Below are 17304 nucleotides of genomic sequence, written 5' to 3'. Positions count from 1 at the left end.
AAGAAGCTGACAGATCAGTGATGTTTAAAAATTAGTCCATAAGTGTATATATACTTCAACTTCAGACTCAGTTGCACTCAAAATTACATGGTAAGTACAGAGCTCAAGGAGCCAAGGACGCTCATAAGAATGTACCACAGAGTGACAAGGCAGTTTACGAGTGGAAAACCTGTTGCTTCCAAGCACTCTGATCCCAGTTACAAACAGGAACACAGATCGAAGAGGGAGGAGAAGCTCTTCAAGATTTATTTTTAACTGCTACATAGATAAACATGTTAGCAATTAGAAGAAGGTTTGGTTTATTATTCCCCACTTTATACATTCAGCAAGTGGGCTAAAAAACATCCTTCCAGACCTGGTTCGCAGACCACCACCCTCTTCATAGACAAATCCTTCCTGAACATACTCTTCTGACATGAAGCTTATAAAAAACTAAGCAGCTGATTCTACAAGATTGTAGGTCACTTGAAGAGAATCTGTATTTTTCACCAAACCAAAAAAACAAAAACAAATTAGAATACTTTGTTAGGGAATAGACAATCACCACCTGACTACCTAAACTGTATGTTCCCCTGTGCCTTCCCCTCCATCTGTGTTGTCTTTAAGAGTGTAAAGGGCAGTTTTTTTTACAAGCACCTAAGGGATTCAGGAGCAGTGAATTTCAATGGGACTTGTGCTCAGAAGTCCTTTATGTTCTTCTGAAAGCTTCATCCTAAGCTCTTTGGGGCAGACCCTGTGCCATCATTTCTGTTTGCACAGCAGCTAGCATACTGTGGGCATGATCAGAAACAAAGTTTCAGTGCTGAGTTGAAATACTACTTAATAGCACCACAACACACTCATGACATGGAGCATCTTTATATCTCATTTAATTAATTTTGAAAGTAAATTACTTCGTAATTATGTGTTTCTACAAATGACTGAGAAGATTAAGACAGTCTTTAATAATGTATCTTTTCAGCAAAAGAGGACTATCTAGGCACGTATGAGTCTTAACATCAAATTACAATGTTGCCAACTCTCACAATTTTATCTCAAGGCTCCCAATATTTCATGTTTTTCTTTAAGTCCCATCTCAGGGAGTCCAGAATGTCAGTTTTCAATTTTTTATTTTTTATTTTAAAGTAAGTTTCTAACCCAAATGGTTGCAGAGAAAAGCTTCACAACATGACATCAGTTTAACCTGAAAACTCAGAAACCAGAAGACAAAATTAACCCCAAATGCATATTTTTTTAAAAATTCATTATCTTTAAGATAATCTCACAGGGGAAGGAGCGGTTTCAGGCAAGGCTCATGATTTTTGAACATGTGAGGCTGGCAATATTGCAATCAGGTCCTCATACTGCAACCGTATGTATGGGCATAGATCTGAGCCCCTGTCAAGTCAATGACAGCCCAACCCACGCTCCTGCAGTTGTGACCTCGTTTCGATAGATGGAAGAGAGCGCTCAATTTCAGAACAAACAAGAAATGTATAATGTGTTCCTGACATTTCATTTTGAAAAATTTCAAACAAAACACATTTTAAGTAGCTTCTATTTACCTCTTGTAAAGGGCAGTCCCATTGGTGGGAGTCTGTGAGCCTTGACAAAGGAGACTGAACATGGACATCCTCTGACTTTGTGTTTGGTTTCTTCTTTGGTATGCGAAACTGGAAGTAGAGAATGTTGCTTTTACATTAATTATCTGTTAAAATTAAATGATTCAGCTCTCCCCTAGCGCTGTGAACTTATGTATTCTCACCCTTCTCACCCCTCAGGCCAAGTTAAGAACATGGAAAAAGAGAAATACCGACTGTACTTGAATTTGAAGGTTGTATTTATGATTCCCTATTCCTGGTTTGTCTTTCTTATCACATTGGGCACTGGAAAATTAATTTTAAATCTCAATAAACTGGGGAGGGGAGGTGGAGACAAAAAAAATCCTAAATTAAGTTCATTAACTACCCCATGCATGTGCCTTAAGGATAAAAATAGATCCACCTTCCACTTGTAACTTCCTCCGTACTTTTCTGATTCACTTACATCAAATTCTAATCTTAGCATGCTAGTTTCACGGAAAGATAAAGAGAAAACAGAAAGAACAGAACTTTCAAATAAATCAGCCTACATTTTCTCAAAAGAAAAAGTTTTAAAAATCCCCTCTCAAGAACAATTAAACCCCAAAACAATATTTCTGAGTTGACAACCAACATTTACATATCAAAAAGGATGCATGGAACACATGCTAGCATGTGTTAGCATTCCCAGCCTTAACATAATGAAAACATTGTGTCAATTTCCTTATCTTATGTTTTAAAAACATCACTTAGGAAATAACACAGGTCTCAATAGACATCAGAAGTTCAAAACAAAAACTGATCAATTAAATCCTTATGTGCATGTTTTGACAGGAAACGAGTATCCTTTTCAATCAGATTATTTTAACCCATCTTTTGTTTGTTTTTAACGGGAAAAGACTTGAAATTTTGGGTCATTAACGAGAAGACATTACAATTACACTGTCTTGCTATGTATAACAATAAGTAGCAACATATTGCCCATATCTTACTATATCATTAACATTTCCCTTTGAGACTTGGGAGAACTCTTGATTAAATTGAATTTTAATCCGTTCCCATTTCTTCTTGGTCATGTGTCTTTGGTTTTGGGACTGATTTCAGCAATTTTTGTGCTTCTCCTGGAGTAAAGAAAGTGTGATGTTTGACCCACTTGATATATATTCCGGATTGCTGGGAAAAATCAATGCAAATCCAAGCTTTTTCCTATGGAGCTGTTCGCAGACTTCTGTAAATTCAGTCCTTTTGCTCTGTATATCTATAGAATAGTCTTAATACGAGGAGGCTCAGTTACTTTCCACTCCTATTTCTTTCTACTTTCTGGCTGTGTAGAGAATCAAAACCTGGTCTCTGAACTTGTGTAGCTGTATTTTGACTAGTCAAATGTCTGTTGTGCACTGTCACACTCCATCAGACTCTGCTTTTGATAACCAAAGGATCTCTCAATAAAGAATATGTTTTCAAAGGTAATACCATCAAATTAAAGATGGCAAACTTAATCCACCTGCAGTAATCCAGTCATTTATGCTCTATATACTTTCCTTGTTAACCAGTATTACGGGGGGGGAAAAAAACTATTCTGACTTTTTTGTGCTGAAGTATTATGTGATGTTCATCATTTGAAAATATTTTTTGAGGAAGAGTCCACACTTGTACACATGCTTTAATAACAGTTGAAAATTCTTTACCTCTGGGTATTAGTGATCTAAAGAGAGATTCAGATTTAAAAATTCAGAGTGATGTTTGACTGCAGGTTTCTATAAGATTGCCCCATAATTTGGTAATCATCTTATTTAAAATTTTTACATCTGTTTGGTGTGATCAAAGCTTGGGAGCAGCTGGAAAGCGAAAGATGACAAAAAACACTGCAACAGAGAGAAAGGACTTTTTTTAACGACTAACTTCAAAGGAAGGAAAGAAGAAAAGGAAAGAAAGTGGGGACAGGGATAAAAAAGGGCACAGGATATTAAGATGAACCTCTACCTCACTCTCCCACCCTGCAAGTCTCATAGTAGGACACTTTTCCAATCCTCACACTCATTTAAAAAAAAAAAAGTGAGCTCCAAATATTTACAATTACGCTTATGACAAGATGAACGTGAAAAAGGCAAATGAGAAATCAAAGTTTAAAATCATCACATATTTTATTTAGCAGGAATAGAATTCTAAGTCCCATTTCAGCCTCCCACTGACATAAGCTTATTGGATCTGGGTATGTGCATATATACGTTAGAGAAGACTCATTTTAGCTTTGTCTAACTAGCCTTATTTCCTTAAAATTTGCCACTTATGGTAGCAAGAGTGGGAAAGCTAATGTGAACAAGAGGTAGCAGCAGTTAAATTTTTAACCACTGTACTACCTAGCCCTGCTCTGACCAGAGCCAGACAAGGTGGTTAAAAAGCTGACTGCTACAGGTTCTTTGCCTTCAGCAGCGTATCCAGTGTTGCTGCCACCAGCTGAATTGTGCCAGTGGTAGTAACATGGAAATTTAAGGAGGAATAAAGGCTAACAGATAGTTTCTGGTGCACCTTTGTGGACCATTCTTCGAAATACACAGCTGTTCTTTTGCATAACAGTTATAGAACCGAGCCCTAAAAAGAAGCCATGAGTAGTCTAAAGACCTTATACAAAACAGTGTACTGATTAAATACAAAATAAAAATTACTTTCATCTGTACTTAATTATTTTGCCTATGTAGTAACTTCTATATTAGCCTTGAACTTAACACTTGGCTATACATCACCTAACCCTACCCAAATATGCCTCCATTAAGCAAAATATATTTATGCATATGAACATGATCCTATGACTAGACTAAATTGGCTCCCTGGGGATGGCAACCCAATAAAGTGAAGCTTGCAGGATTCACGAGTATATTTGCAGTTTCTGGAATTTTTGCAAGTACATAATGCCAGGCCTGCAGTATTTTCTTATAAACAATACAAAACTTACTTTCAGATTACTTGATGCAGCAGTTTTTCCACTTCCTTCCATAACTGTCACTACTGTAAACAGATACAAAATCAACTTAGTAATTTGTACTTTACTTGTTCAGAGTTTAAAAACATTAACCAATTAATTTTCTCAACACCCTTGAGACAGATGGAGGTAAAAGCATTCCTAGGACTTAAAATAACCTATTTGCCTTTAATGAGTTTAAAGCTTTCCCTGCCCACTAGGTGGAGGGAAAGTCAATGATAATAGCTTCTCCAGAACCTGAGATTTCATTAAATACAAGTTTCTAGTCTTCAGAGTTGCTAATGTAAATTTATTCAGTGCAGTTTTCCTTAGTGCTCACCACTGCCGCAGCTTAGAACCTTCTCAAGTTCCAAGTCTTTTATTTTCATGGTTGCTATTCTGCAGCTCTGAAACTGACCAAAATCAGGTGTATCATTCTGCTGTTGCGTGCAATTGCTTTGAGCAACAGGAGAAACAGGCACTGCACTTAATCATTGCAGACATCTATATGCTGAAAGAAACTCTGGGACCGCTAACAGAGAGAAAGCTCTTTCTCCTTTCTAGACATCTACTAACCAAGGCCGATACGAGAGACAAAGCACCACTCAGGCAGGGTCCAAGGACCATGTCCAAGCAGGAATTCTAGCAGCTCGTTGGGAACTGGAGTTCTCACCGGCATTTGGGCCCAGACAGCAAGGCATTCCCTGTTTTATACCCTCCAGCCAGAGAAGGAGATTTCATAAGCCTTTGAGTCCTAATTATCCCCTTTTTACAGATTGTGAAAATGAGGAACAGAAAGCTACCTACCCAAGACTATGAGGGAGCTGAGTGACAGAACTAAGATTGTAACTCAAGAGTTTCTGGCAGAAAGAACTTCTACAAATCTCTTTCCTCACAGGGAAGAATATAGCGTCAGACCTCACTGAACTTAGCAGGACATTATTCTTTTATACGTATTCTGCACATCTCCTATATGACATCTTAATGACACATATCCAGCATGAAGCCTCCCACCCAAAAAATTTTCCTGATCTAACTGACTTTTTTTTATGTGAAAGTTTGTCTGGCAAATGGCAGTTCTAATTGATGGGGAAACTACTCTGCTCACTAGAACTATAGTCTGAATTCCTCTCTATGAGGAGTGAGTTTATTTAAGCCCCAGTTCTACTTAATAAATTAACTGTACCCTAAGTCAACTGAGACCTTTCATATTCCATCTTTCCACCTTTTAGAAGGGTATTACAACCTAAGAATTTTCTAATTGATTGTTGTTATTGTTGCTCATGTTTTCCTTGCAAGGACAGTGTGGCCTAGTAGACTAAAAATAAGACTAGTAGCTCCAAAACTCTAATGCCCACTCTGATATCTACGTTTGGCCTTGGGAAAAGTCACTTAACCTGTATACCTCAGTTGCTCCACATACAAAATGGGAGGGACTGCAAAGATTAGTGCATCTAATACCCTTAGGGGGATGGAAAGTACTAGAAAGGCAATATGTGAAACAGACTTTTATGTTTTTAAATGGTATTGAGTTCCTCACTTATAAAAGTATTTTTGCTTGTTTTATTGAGCTGGTGCACAAATTGAAGAATTAGACCATGAACATGTTGGCAAAACCCATGCCTAAAGCCCCAAAACAGCAAGATACTTAGATACATGCCGAAATTTAAGAACACGAATACTCCCATTGACTACAATGGGCCTACACATGCTTAAAGTTAGGCACACGCTTATGTACCTTGCTGAAATGAGAACTAATAGGAGCAGCACAGCTTTGTAGTTAAGGCACTGCACTGAAACTCCAATTCTCACACAGACTTACTACGAGACTTTGTCTACACACAAACTTGCACTGAGCCACCCGCACCCAGACTGCCCCACACAGAACCCTCTCAACCCACACCTGGATCCGCCCACACTAAGCCTCTCCACACTTGGATCCTGCCTTGCTGAACCTGCCCGCCCACACCTGGTGCACCTGGCATGGAGGAGAAGGGCACTGGAGTGTTTCTGGGGCAGACCCAGTCCTTGCACTGTGTCAGGGTTGTGTGCAGCCTCACCGTTGAGTCCGGGGGGGGGGGTGCTCTCCCACCTCTGTGCAGCCAGTAGCCTGTGCTCCCTAATGCCACATTGCAGCCTCCACATTTATTTGACAAATAAAATTTGTGGTATTTTGCAGAATTTTAAAATACTGTGGGCAGAATTTTTAATTTTTTGGTGCAGAATGCCCTCAAGAGTACTTGTGAAATGCTTGGTTTCAGCGACTTTCCCAGCATCACATTAGAACTCTTAGGCAGAGCCAGGGATAGAATCCAGTTTCCCAGGGCAGCATTCAACTGTCTTAACCATTAAATCACTGTGACCCAGGGACCTCCTGGTGCCAAATGTCTAAGGGCACAGGGGTACATAAAGGTCTAGTATCTTCATACTAGTTTGTCAATGTGCATCATGTAAGGTCTCTACTGACAGCCTGTGTCACACTGGTTGTCATAATCCTTGCAAAACGTATGTATGGATAACATGTAAGGAGTTATGTATATATACTGAAAATTATGTTCCTGAGAATTGTGACTTGTCACCAGGTAACAAACAAGTTTCTTTCAGGTAAATGATGTTTATCTGACTGGCTATATGTAAATTGAGTATTGTATGGTTCACAAAGGATGCCTATTTACACTCTGAGCCCAGTGCTAAGAAAGGAACCATAAAATCTTCAAGAGAGGATTTACAGGCAGAAATAAACCTAAGCAATTTCATTCTCCAGTCCTCAAGTTTATAGTCCCAGCAAAAGTCTCTTTGTCCAGCCAAGCTCAGTTCCCTTCCCTATCCGATCTGTCTCTCTCCTTCCCACCTGGCCTTGGTTTATCCCCCTCCCCCACCCATGTTCTCCCACCCCCTGGCTACCAGTCCCAGTCTCCCTCCTCAGGCTCTTGATCCAGTCTCATTGTTGTCCTGCCCCAGTCTCTTTGCCCAGCCGCTCCCAAGTTCTTCCCCCATACCCTGGCTCATCAGATCTGTCTGACCTTCCTTTCCCCGCTACCCTCCACTGGCTCCCCAATCCCATCTGTGAAATGGGAATAATAAAACTTCCTTCTCTCACAGGGGTGTCACAAGGATGAATGCACACATTTGCGAGGCACTCAGACAGGAGGGATGGTAGCTCAGTATCACAGAACGGCTCAGCAGAGTTGCCAGCTCCCACCACACACGGAGCTCTTCCTCCCGGATTCAAGAGATTCCATGAGAGTCCGAGGTCTGGCTCTTACACCAGTATAGCAATGTCCCTTAGAGGTGTGATTTGGTTTTTAACGAGCACACCCCTATTAGCATCACGCCCCACCCAGGACAGATGCGGTTATCCCGGTATAAAAGCACCTTACACCAGGCCGGCTCATCCCCCAGCACCTTTATAGCGTGTCACTGCGGCCACACTGGGCGGGTTGTGCCCCGTGCCCGACAGCGCGAGGGTAGTTGATGCATCGCAGCTGGGGAGTGCAGACACGGCGGTCGCTTTGCTGCTGAGAAGCAAGCGCCTAACCCACCCACCCCGTGCCCCCCGCGGCACAGAAAAGCCCCTGTCCGGCGGGGGTCGCCTCCAGCCCAGCCCCAGAGCCCCCGCCCCCCACGGTGCGCTTTAAACCCCGCCATGGGCAAGACAAACGGGGGTGCTGGGGGGGGGGCGGGAGGGGCTCACAGGGCTCTTACCCGCTGCCGCCCCGCCGCCCCCCCAGGGACCGCGTCTCTGCCCAAAGCCGGGGGAGCGGCCCTGGAAGGGCGGCAGGGGGCGAAGGACCGGGCCTGTGCTGCGCCTGCAGAGCCCCTGGCCTGGCCCCGCGCTGCCCGCGCCCCCCACCGGGGTCCGGGGTCCCCCCCGCCGCAGCTCACCCGGGCGGGCCGCGCCGCCACCCAGCTCCGCTCGCCGCCGCCGCAGCTGCCCCCGGGTCCCCTCGGCTCCCCGCCGCCGGCGCCTGCGCAGCTTCCCCGGCTACTTCCGGGCCGGGGCGCCGGGCACCGCCCCCACCCAGCGGCCCAGGCGTCGCCGCTGCTTCCCCTTCCCGTGTAGGTGCGCGCAGGGTCCTCAGAGACCCGCTGCCCTCGGTTGTGGGACCCCGCAACATCGCCCCACAAACCCCCATCCTGCTGCCCCAACCAGTGCCCCCAACTACCCCGCACCACATAACCCCCAAACTCCCCTCCAGCCCCAGCGGACTCTGCTCTCTCACTGCCCCACAGCCCCACAATCCCTCCTCCCACCTCCCCACCAACCTCTTGTTCCCCGCCGGCGGACCCCCTCCACAATCCCACAGCCCCACCAGATACCGTCTCCTCCCAGCTCCCCACAACACCATAGCTCCACCAGATTTCACCTCCTCCCATCACCCTATCGCCCCACCAAATACTGCCCTCTCTCAGCCCCCAGGGGCCCCACCAGGTCCTGCTCTTTGCCCCAAGTCCTCTCACACCACCCAGGAGCGCCACTGAATACCACCTCCTGACACTGCTTCTGTACCCCATTATTGTTTCCCCCCCGGCAAGCTTGGCTTTACTCCTGTCACACTGGTCTTTCTTTCAGTGTCACACCAATGGCCCCACACTCTGTTCCTGTGTCCTTCAATTAACTACCCTATTTACCTCAGCATCTAACCCTCTTTTCATTTTAATCCCCAATATTACCAACGCACCAAAGAAATAGAAATCTTGTTTTGACTGGATTTCCAAAAAAAACCCTGAAATAAACACCCCACTTAACCTGAGGAAAGAGAGCAAATTAAAGGGTAACAGTTGGGCCTGCCACTTTCATACACGTTTCCCTATAAAAGCAAATAATTCTCATTTAATTTTACTGAAATGTGGGCTGAGGAGGCATGTGGTACCAAGAAAAAGTCCTCCAGTATAGGGAATTGAAGCAACAGGGGGAATTGATCAAGAAAACACACACCTAAATATATAACCGTTTCTCACATCTTGCCACACTGAGACTGAATCCCTGATCCTGGTCAAGCTCAAGAGAGGTTGTAATGAGGTTGGGATCAGATCTTAATTGTACTTGAATTTATAAAGTCTTATTTATCTGATCCTCCAGTAGGATGGGTAAGTGTAGATGGCTGCTTCTGAGTGGAGCCCTATTAAAATCACTGGGGCTGTTTGGAGACACAGGTGTTCCCTCTTATGGATCAGTGTGCAGGTTTGGGACCTAATACATTGCATTTCTGGTGATAGCTTTCAGCAATTGCTCCTGCTGTGAACTTCGTAAGCGTTAGTACAGATGAGATAGAAATGTTTTCAGTACTGTTTCAGAAAGAAAAGTCACAAGCACCCTTTGATGTGGTATTGAAAATAGTTTTTTCCTCTCTTCGGTAGCACTTTAACCATTTTTGTATCAGGTCAGGGGAAGTATTTGCTGAAAACCAGTCTTGGCAACTCAGCTCAGTATTGTAAAAAGGGCTTTAATCTTGACACTGTCAAGGAGTAGTCAAAGTCTGAGAATGATACTTTCGATCATAACTTGCAGACTTTTGAACCACAGATGTATGATCTGACAATAGTTTCTGACACCTTTTACAGCCCCCAGAGGAGGTACATAACAAATTAGTGAAGTTGAAAGCTTGAAATAACATAGGTTTCTTTTCTTTAAAAGAGTGAAGTTTTCTCCAACCTCTGATTCAAGATTTTGCTTTTCTGATAACGAAATTTACAAGAAGAAGTGGTGAGATAAGTGGGTCTTGTTGAGATGGAGGTAAACTTGGATTTTAAACCCTCATGAAATACAGTATTTTTTTTTTCAGTAGTGCTCCAAACATGCTAGGTGCTGTGCAAACACAAGACGACAAAATCTCAGCCCAGCAGGCCTTACAGTTGAGACTTATGTTATGTACAGCAGGGGGAGAGTTAATTTTTCATTTGAATATATATTTTGACATGAATTTAGAATTTGTAAAAGGTACCAGATTGACAGCTCTGAATACTGCATTCCTAGTTATTTATATCTATGGAACAATGCAGCACAGACTGTAGTGCTTCACCATTTTAAAGTTTAATTCTAGCACCCAGGGGTTAATATAGTGAGACTGCACTAATAGCCATCTGAAGTCACTGCTTTTTAAATCTGGAAATGATACTGCTGCAATAAAATCCCTCTTCCCAACTAATAGGGTTATAATTTATAATTTGCTTTTAATCAAAAAGTCTTAGGTATAAACGATTGTAAATTGCTTCAAAACTTTAGAGTTATCACCTGCCTGTACTTATTTTTTGGGTAGAGGGCTTGTGGAGATGTGTAGCCACAACAACAAAGAGTAATTTGCTACGTTTACATTAATATGTCACTGTTTCATCCATAAAAACAGAATCCCAAGACAGAGCTGAATGAAATCACCAGAAGCCCTTCCCAGTGCCCGAAAGTAAACATGGATGTAAGTATATGTTCCAAGTTACATTTACAGGATTTAAATTGGTATTGTATAAATATTCTCTTTTTTTGTGGAAATTTAAAGAATAATAATGTAGTCTGGAATAGGCGAGGTGAGGTGCTGTGTACCACTAGACTATGATCTTGGGGATATTTTGGTTGGATGGCAGTCTGCTTGTGAATAGCTTCTTCCTTTTTCCAGACTGTCATCACCTTACTCTGTGTAAAAACAATGAGGAGTCCTTGTGGCACCTTACAAACTAACAAATTTATTAGGGCATAAGCTTTCGTGGACTAGAACCCACTTCATCAGATGCATGGAGTGGAAAATACAGTAGCAGGTATAAATACACAGCACATGAAAAGATGGAAGTTGCCTTACCAAGTGGGAGGTCAGTCTAACGAGACAATTCAATTAACAGTAGGATACCAAGGGAGGAAAAATCACTTTTGTAGTGGTAATGAGAGTGGCCCATTTCAAACAGTTGACAAGAAGGTGTGAGTAACAGTAGGGGGAAATTAGTATGGGGGAAATTAGGTTTTGTAATGTCCCAACCACTCCCAGTCTTTCTTCAGGCCTAATTTGATGGGGTCCAGTTTGCAAATTAATTCCAGTTCTGCCGTTTCACGTTGCAGTCTGTTTTTGAAGTTTTTTTGTTGAAGAATTGCAATTTTTAGGTCTGTTATTGAGTGACCAGGGAAATTGAAGTGTTCTCCTACTGGTTTTTGAATGTTATCATTCCTGATGTCAGATTTGTGTGCACTTATTGTTTTGCATAGAGACTGTCCGGTTTGGCCAATGTACATGGCAGAGGGGCATTGCTGGCACATGATGGCATATATCACATTGGTAGATGTGCAAGTGACCAAGCCGCTGATGGTGTGGCTGATGTGGTTAGGTCCTCTGGTGGTGTCCCTTGAATAGATATGTGAACAGAGTTGGAACCGGGTTTGTTGCAGGGTTTGGTTCCTGGGTTGGTGTTTTTGTTGTGTGGTGTGTAGTTGCTGGTGAGTATTTGCTTCAGGTTGGGGGGGGGGGTGGTTGTAAGCGAGGACTGGCCTGTCTCCCAAGGTCTGTGAGAGTGAGGGATCATCCTTCAGGATAGGTTGTAGATCCTTGATGATGTGCTGGAGAGGTTTTAGTTGGGGGCTGTAGGTGATGGCTAGTGGCGTTCTGTTACTTTCTTTGTTGGGCCTGTCTGGTAGTAGGTGACTTCTGGGTACCCTTCTGTCTCCGTCAATCTGTTTCTTCACTTCACCAGGTGGGTGTTGTAGTTTTAAGAATGCTTGATCGAGATCCTGTAGGTGTTTGTCTCTGTCTGAGGGATTGGAGCATATGCAGTTGTATCTTAGAGCTTGGTTGTAGACAATGGATCGTGCAATGTGGTCTGGATGAAAGCTGGAGGCATGTAGGTAGGAATAGCGGTCAGTAGGTTTCTGTTATAGGGTGTTGTTTATGTGACCATCGCTTATTAGCACTGTAGTGTCTAGGAAGTGGACCTCTTGTGAGGACTGGTCCAGGCTGAGGTTGATGGTGGGATGGAAATTGTAGAAATCATGGTGGAATTCCTCAAGGGCCTCCTTCCCATGGATCCAGATGATGAAGATGTCATCAATGTAGGGCAAGTAGAGTAGGGGCCTAAGGGGACGAGAGCTGAGGAAGCGTTGTTCTAAATCAGCCATAAAAATGTTGGCATATTGTGCGGCCATGCGGGTACCCATAGCTGTCCCGCTGACTTGAAGGTATAAATTGTCCCCAAATCTAAAATAGTTGTGGGTGAGGACAAAAATTTGTTAGTCTAAGGTGCCACAAGGACTCCTTGTTGTTTTTGCTGATACGGGCTAACACAGCTACCACTCTGAAACCTGTTACTCTGTGTAGTCTCTTACTCTGACATTTGCATTCAACCACCTCCCTCTGTGTTGCTTTGAGGAACAGACATCCATATATGCAGCTCTTCTTATATGAAAGATTCTCTCCCCCATATGAATTGTCCTCACTTCAGTGCTACATCCAACATACTGTGGTTCTTGTGTACTTCCCTTCCTGAAATACACATTAATTCTCTTCTCTCCACTGACCTCCCCACAGATTGGGAGAATCATAGGTGACCATCTGTAGCTAATACTTCATTTGTTTAATAAACCAGTTAGTTTTAAATGCAAAACATGTTTTGATAAACTTATTTTTCTCCCCCTTATGTATTCAGCATATTTAGGATAGTTTTATTTAATACAAAAAATTAAAATGCTATTTTTGTGCATTTGTAATTGAATTCCAAGTTTCCTCCAACTGCAGGTTGACACAAATCAAAAGTAAAAAATTAATTATAATCAAGCAAATAAATGTAATTTACCATTTTAAAATATAATAAAAATGGAGAAGTTAAGACTCTTAATAAATGTATGTTAAGCTATATAATTGCTTAAATAAATGTGTACAGATATAGTGAATCTATTTGACTGGCAATAAGGAGTACCAAATTTTGTGTAAAGGCTATAATTATGTGCAAATCAATATGTTTTACTGGTCATCAATCAATGAGAATCAACCTTTCTTCAGGAAAATAATTAAAAAATACAAATGCAAACAAAATTAAACAAAATTAAAATCAATTATTTAAATCAAGGTATTTTGTTCGCTGATTTAAATCATAGTTAAAATTTGTGATTTATAGAATCATAGAAATGTAGTGCTGGAAGAGACCTCAAGAGGTCATCTAGTCCATCCCTCCATGTTGACGCAGGACCAAGTATACCGAGACCAGTGATACTCAGACTTCAGTGGTTCAGAAGCCAAATTAACGATCAACATTATCCAAAAGAGCCACAGTAGTGTGAATTCATTGTTTCATTTTATAGATATATTATATATATATATATACACACACACAAACTCACTCACTCTCAGAAAAATGACTTACCAAGTATTATTATTTTATCAACTACAATTGGTAAATAACATAGTAAAAGCATCCTGATTGGTTAATAATTAAATCATATAGTGTTTTAATATCATGTGCTGCAAAGAGCGGCAGGAGATACATTAAAGAGCCACTTGCAGCTGGCGATCCTCAGTCTGAGTACCACTGATCTAGAGCATCTTGACAGGCGTTTGTCTAACCTGTTCTTAAAAACCTCTCACTTTGATTTAAATCAATCCACCATGCACAGTTTTATTCAAGTACTGTGGCTTAATTCAAACCATTTATCAAATTTCAAATTAGTGTACAGAGACAGACAACACTAAAAGAAATTATCAATGATCATGGGAGTTCTCTGCCAGCTGCTCTCCCTGCCACTAACACCGAACTCCTGTCAAAGCAGTATTGCAGCTGCATGAAGGGCTAGCTTGCACTCTCCCACCTACACTAAAGGGTTGGGGAGAGGAGACGGACAGAAAAATGGGAAACAATATCGAGCTTAAAAACATTAAGCTGTACACAAAGCCTAAAAGTATACCAAACTCTTGCTGCTGCAATTTTGATCAGTTAAAATAGAAGGCAATCATAAAAGTACACAGCCTAAAACAGAGGTTTCTCATTTTTTTTTAACCTTAAAAGATTAATCAAATGAATCTTAAAAGACAGATTTTCTTGTGGACCTTCTCCCCTCCCGTTCATGATTGTGTGAATTACTTTGTCTCCCGCTCTTGATCCTATAATCTCCTTTTGGCAGCTATAGCAATTGTTTGCGGCAAAATAGAGTTAAGAAAGTACTTACTGTGTTTTTAGCCTCTTTTAATGTGATTTAGCAATTAGAAGGCAGGGAGTAGTCAGTTTGCTGAAGACTAGCAAGTGTTCTGTGTTCCATGTGTAGTCCATATGCCACAATTTCAGAATCAGTGGCCTGAGAAATGATGTTTAAACAAATAAACCAAGTCCACAGTTGTAAGGGCATCATCTGTTTTATTTGTAGCAGTTGCAAATGGAGCAGGAGTTAAGCTTCAGGAAACTAGTAGAGAGTTCAGAGTGTCCAGAGCAACTGAAATACGACTTCAACAAAAATGGTGAACTGAAGCATCTAGATACCAATGAGCCCTTTGTCTTTAATTATTACAAAAATGCACTTGAGAGGAACCATAAACGCTATCAAGTTCTGGGGCATCTCATTACACAGTATGTTTATGAGCTCCTGGAAAGAGTCTGCAAGCTTCAGAAAGTCCACATCCCAACAGATGCTACAGAAGATGAACCCAGAAGTTTCTTTTTCATCAACGAGAAAGCACTAACTAGTTCCTCAAGCCTAATTGTGCTCCTACAAGACCATGGAGTCTTTCGGGCTGGTCAATGGGGGCTAAAGACCATAATCCATGAGGGCCTGGATCATGGAACTCAAATACCATTCATTAAAACAGCCCTTCAGTGCTATGGAGGAGTGATTGTTTTAAATCCCAATGACAATTTCATTGATCTGAAGATGGAAGATGAGTGGTTAAGTTTATCTACCAAGGAAGAATCTTCCACTGTAAATTCCTCCTGGTGGATCCCAAAGAGGTGCAGCAGCAGCCCCGAAGAGCACACCATTTACATTTGGGATAATTTTATTTCAAAGAGCGCAGCCAAGAATGTGGCCTTTATTGCCCATGGCTACGGAGGCTTGGTTTTCATCAATCTGCTCATGCAGAGAACATGGGAAGTGATGAATAAAGTGTATTCTGTGGCCCTTATTGACTCCATGCACCACACGTTACACCAGGCAAAAAATAATCCACAAGTGCAAGAATGGATACAGAAACATTGCCGTGAATGGGTAACAAACAGTAAACCTCTAGACAGACCCACAGGTTCCCTTGTGAAAGTGGACTGTCCTACAGTCTCTGCTGGGACTGAAAAATACAGGTTAGCACCATCCTCCACCTTACAGGCCATTTTCAAGTACCTGAAGAGCACACTGAAAGCTAGGAAGACAGTAGCTTTATCTCGTTCTCCTATTGTAACAAGGAGCAGCAAAAATAAGAAGAGAGGCAATACATAAAAAGAATGCTGAAGTATTTTTCAGGAATCTTCTCCCTCTTTAAAACCACTCCGTGGAAGCTTGAAACTGAAGCTACCATGTTAGTTTCCTTGCATTGCAGAGTGATTTATGGCCATAAAGGTGGTATTGGGTTTCTGATTTTTATTGTTGTTGAAAAACTAATTGGCAGAACAAATAAAGTTATCACCAAACATTGGAAAAGTTTGGTCTTTTCTTTTTGGAAGCTAATTCTTGCAATTTCAAAAAAAACAATTCATGTGAGCTTTAAACTTGAGCTCTTCTGTTATTCCTGCACTTTAAAATGGTACATAGTAACAGTGTGAAGGTATGCCAGAGTTTACCTATGTTGATTCTGGAAGCTTATGTTGTGAAATTTGTGCATATCTGAGCTAAGTAGATTTTGTCAGCAAAAAATCTGTAAATTTCACTGTAAAGGGCAATTTGACATATGAAATTAATGCTAAAGACCCTACAAATCTAACATTAGCCTATCCACTCACTTGGCAGTGCCCAGCTGTTCCTTAAATATTCTCCAATATTTTTTCCAGTCTTCTACTGCTTCCCTTTGGACACTAGTCTGTCATCTAAAGATTCTGAACCATACACTACCACCTTCCTCCAGTCAGAGAAATGAGATAGTCTAAACATATATACTGTGGACCAAATTTATCCTCAGTGTTACTCCAGTGAAACCAGTGAGATTAATCTAGTAATTAATTTGGCCTCATTTAACTCCTTTTCAGACTGAATGATTGCTGTGGAAATATTGCAGTGTAGTAACCTGGACGAATTAAAAATAAAATACAAACTTGGCATAAAAAAGCAACCTGTAATTAAAAAATGACCATATATGAAAAATTATATTACTATTTCTCCCCTTTCCTTGGCTGTCTCATTTCAAATTGGGGTTGGTATTTCTTAAAGAGAAAGAGCTCTCTGCACCTCCATAGTCAGATTGTGCAAACTGATTGAATGTCAGCATGTTGGAAAGTAAAATAACCCCCAGTTATTTGTATAGTAAATGTAAATAAAATGGCTATTCTTGGCTCCCATTCGCATCAGTGGGAGTTAAGGATGCTCAAGTCCTTGCAAGATTGAGCCTTAAAAGATGACAGAACGTTAGTGTTTAGTTGTGGCCTCAGTTTCCATTTTGGCCAGGATCTTTTGAGGATATGATTGTGCCTGAAGAATGAGTAACAGTTTCCCTCTTTCCTTTTGCTCAATGGTAGACTTAACCATGCTCTGCTGCTGCTTCTAGGAATTCCCACTCCGCTGCTAGCAATAAGGGACAGAATTATTTACTTACGTAGGAAGGCAGTAATTGGTGAAATATGCAAAATGGAAGGGTTATTTTAAAACAAAAATGAAAAACCGGTCAATTGTTTGCATACTGTTCCTAT

The 17304-nt window shown here is 41.5% G+C and overlaps 2 protein-coding genes across 16 annotated transcripts in view; one reads left to right on the top strand and one right to left on the bottom strand.

The window, feature by feature from the left end:
• SENP7 (SUMO specific peptidase 7) overlaps positions 1–8503 on the bottom strand; it is a 70522-nt gene extending 62019 nt beyond the window's left edge. For 4 of the 6 annotated variants that reach the window (XM_037908027.2, XM_037908035.2, XM_043538571.1 and 1 more), the window contains exons 1-3: positions 8404–8503; positions 4513–4565; positions 1545–1652 (exon numbers count right to left, since the gene is read on the bottom strand). In XM_037908027.2, the coding sequence (XP_037763955.1) occupies positions 1545–1652; positions 4513–4554 (150 nt within the window). In that variant the 5' untranslated portion in view covers positions 4555–4565; positions 8404–8503. Of the gene's footprint in view, positions 1–1544; positions 1653–4512; positions 4566–8223; positions 8242–8403 lie in introns of those variants that run through there. The other 2 variants (XM_043538572.1, XM_043538573.1) reach the window with 2 other exon arrangements.
• Positions 8409–16165, top strand: LOC102945643 (putative protein FAM172B). Of its 10 annotated transcripts, XM_043538586.1 has the most exons (5): positions 8411–9293; positions 9602–9768; positions 10157–10255; positions 10866–10931; positions 14846–16165. In XM_043538586.1, the coding sequence occupies exons 3-5, from the start codon at positions 10250–10252 to the stop codon at positions 15902–15904; spliced, it is 1131 nt and encodes a 376-aa protein (XP_043394521.1). In that variant the 5' UTR covers positions 8411–9293; positions 9602–9768; positions 10157–10249; the 3' UTR covers positions 15905–16165. The 10 variants fall into 10 exon arrangements, with proteins under 10 accessions (XP_037763891.1, XP_043394526.1, XP_043394527.1 ...); XM_037907963.2 differs by lacking the exon at positions 9602–9768 and having other exon boundaries at positions 8409–9293; positions 14849–16165; XM_043538591.1 differs by lacking the exon at positions 10157–10255 and having other exon boundaries at positions 8410–9293; positions 14849–16165.
• The last annotated feature ends 1139 nt before the right edge of the window (positions 16166–17304 follow it).

This window comes from Chelonia mydas, chromosome 1 (genome assembly GCF_015237465.2).
Source record: "Chelonia mydas isolate rCheMyd1 chromosome 1, rCheMyd1.pri.v2, whole genome shotgun sequence".
Lineage (NCBI taxonomy): Eukaryota > Metazoa > Chordata > Testudines > Cheloniidae > Chelonia > Chelonia mydas.
The sequence above is the reverse complement of the archived record's forward strand: the minus strand, read 5'-3'. Positions and strand labels throughout refer to the sequence as shown.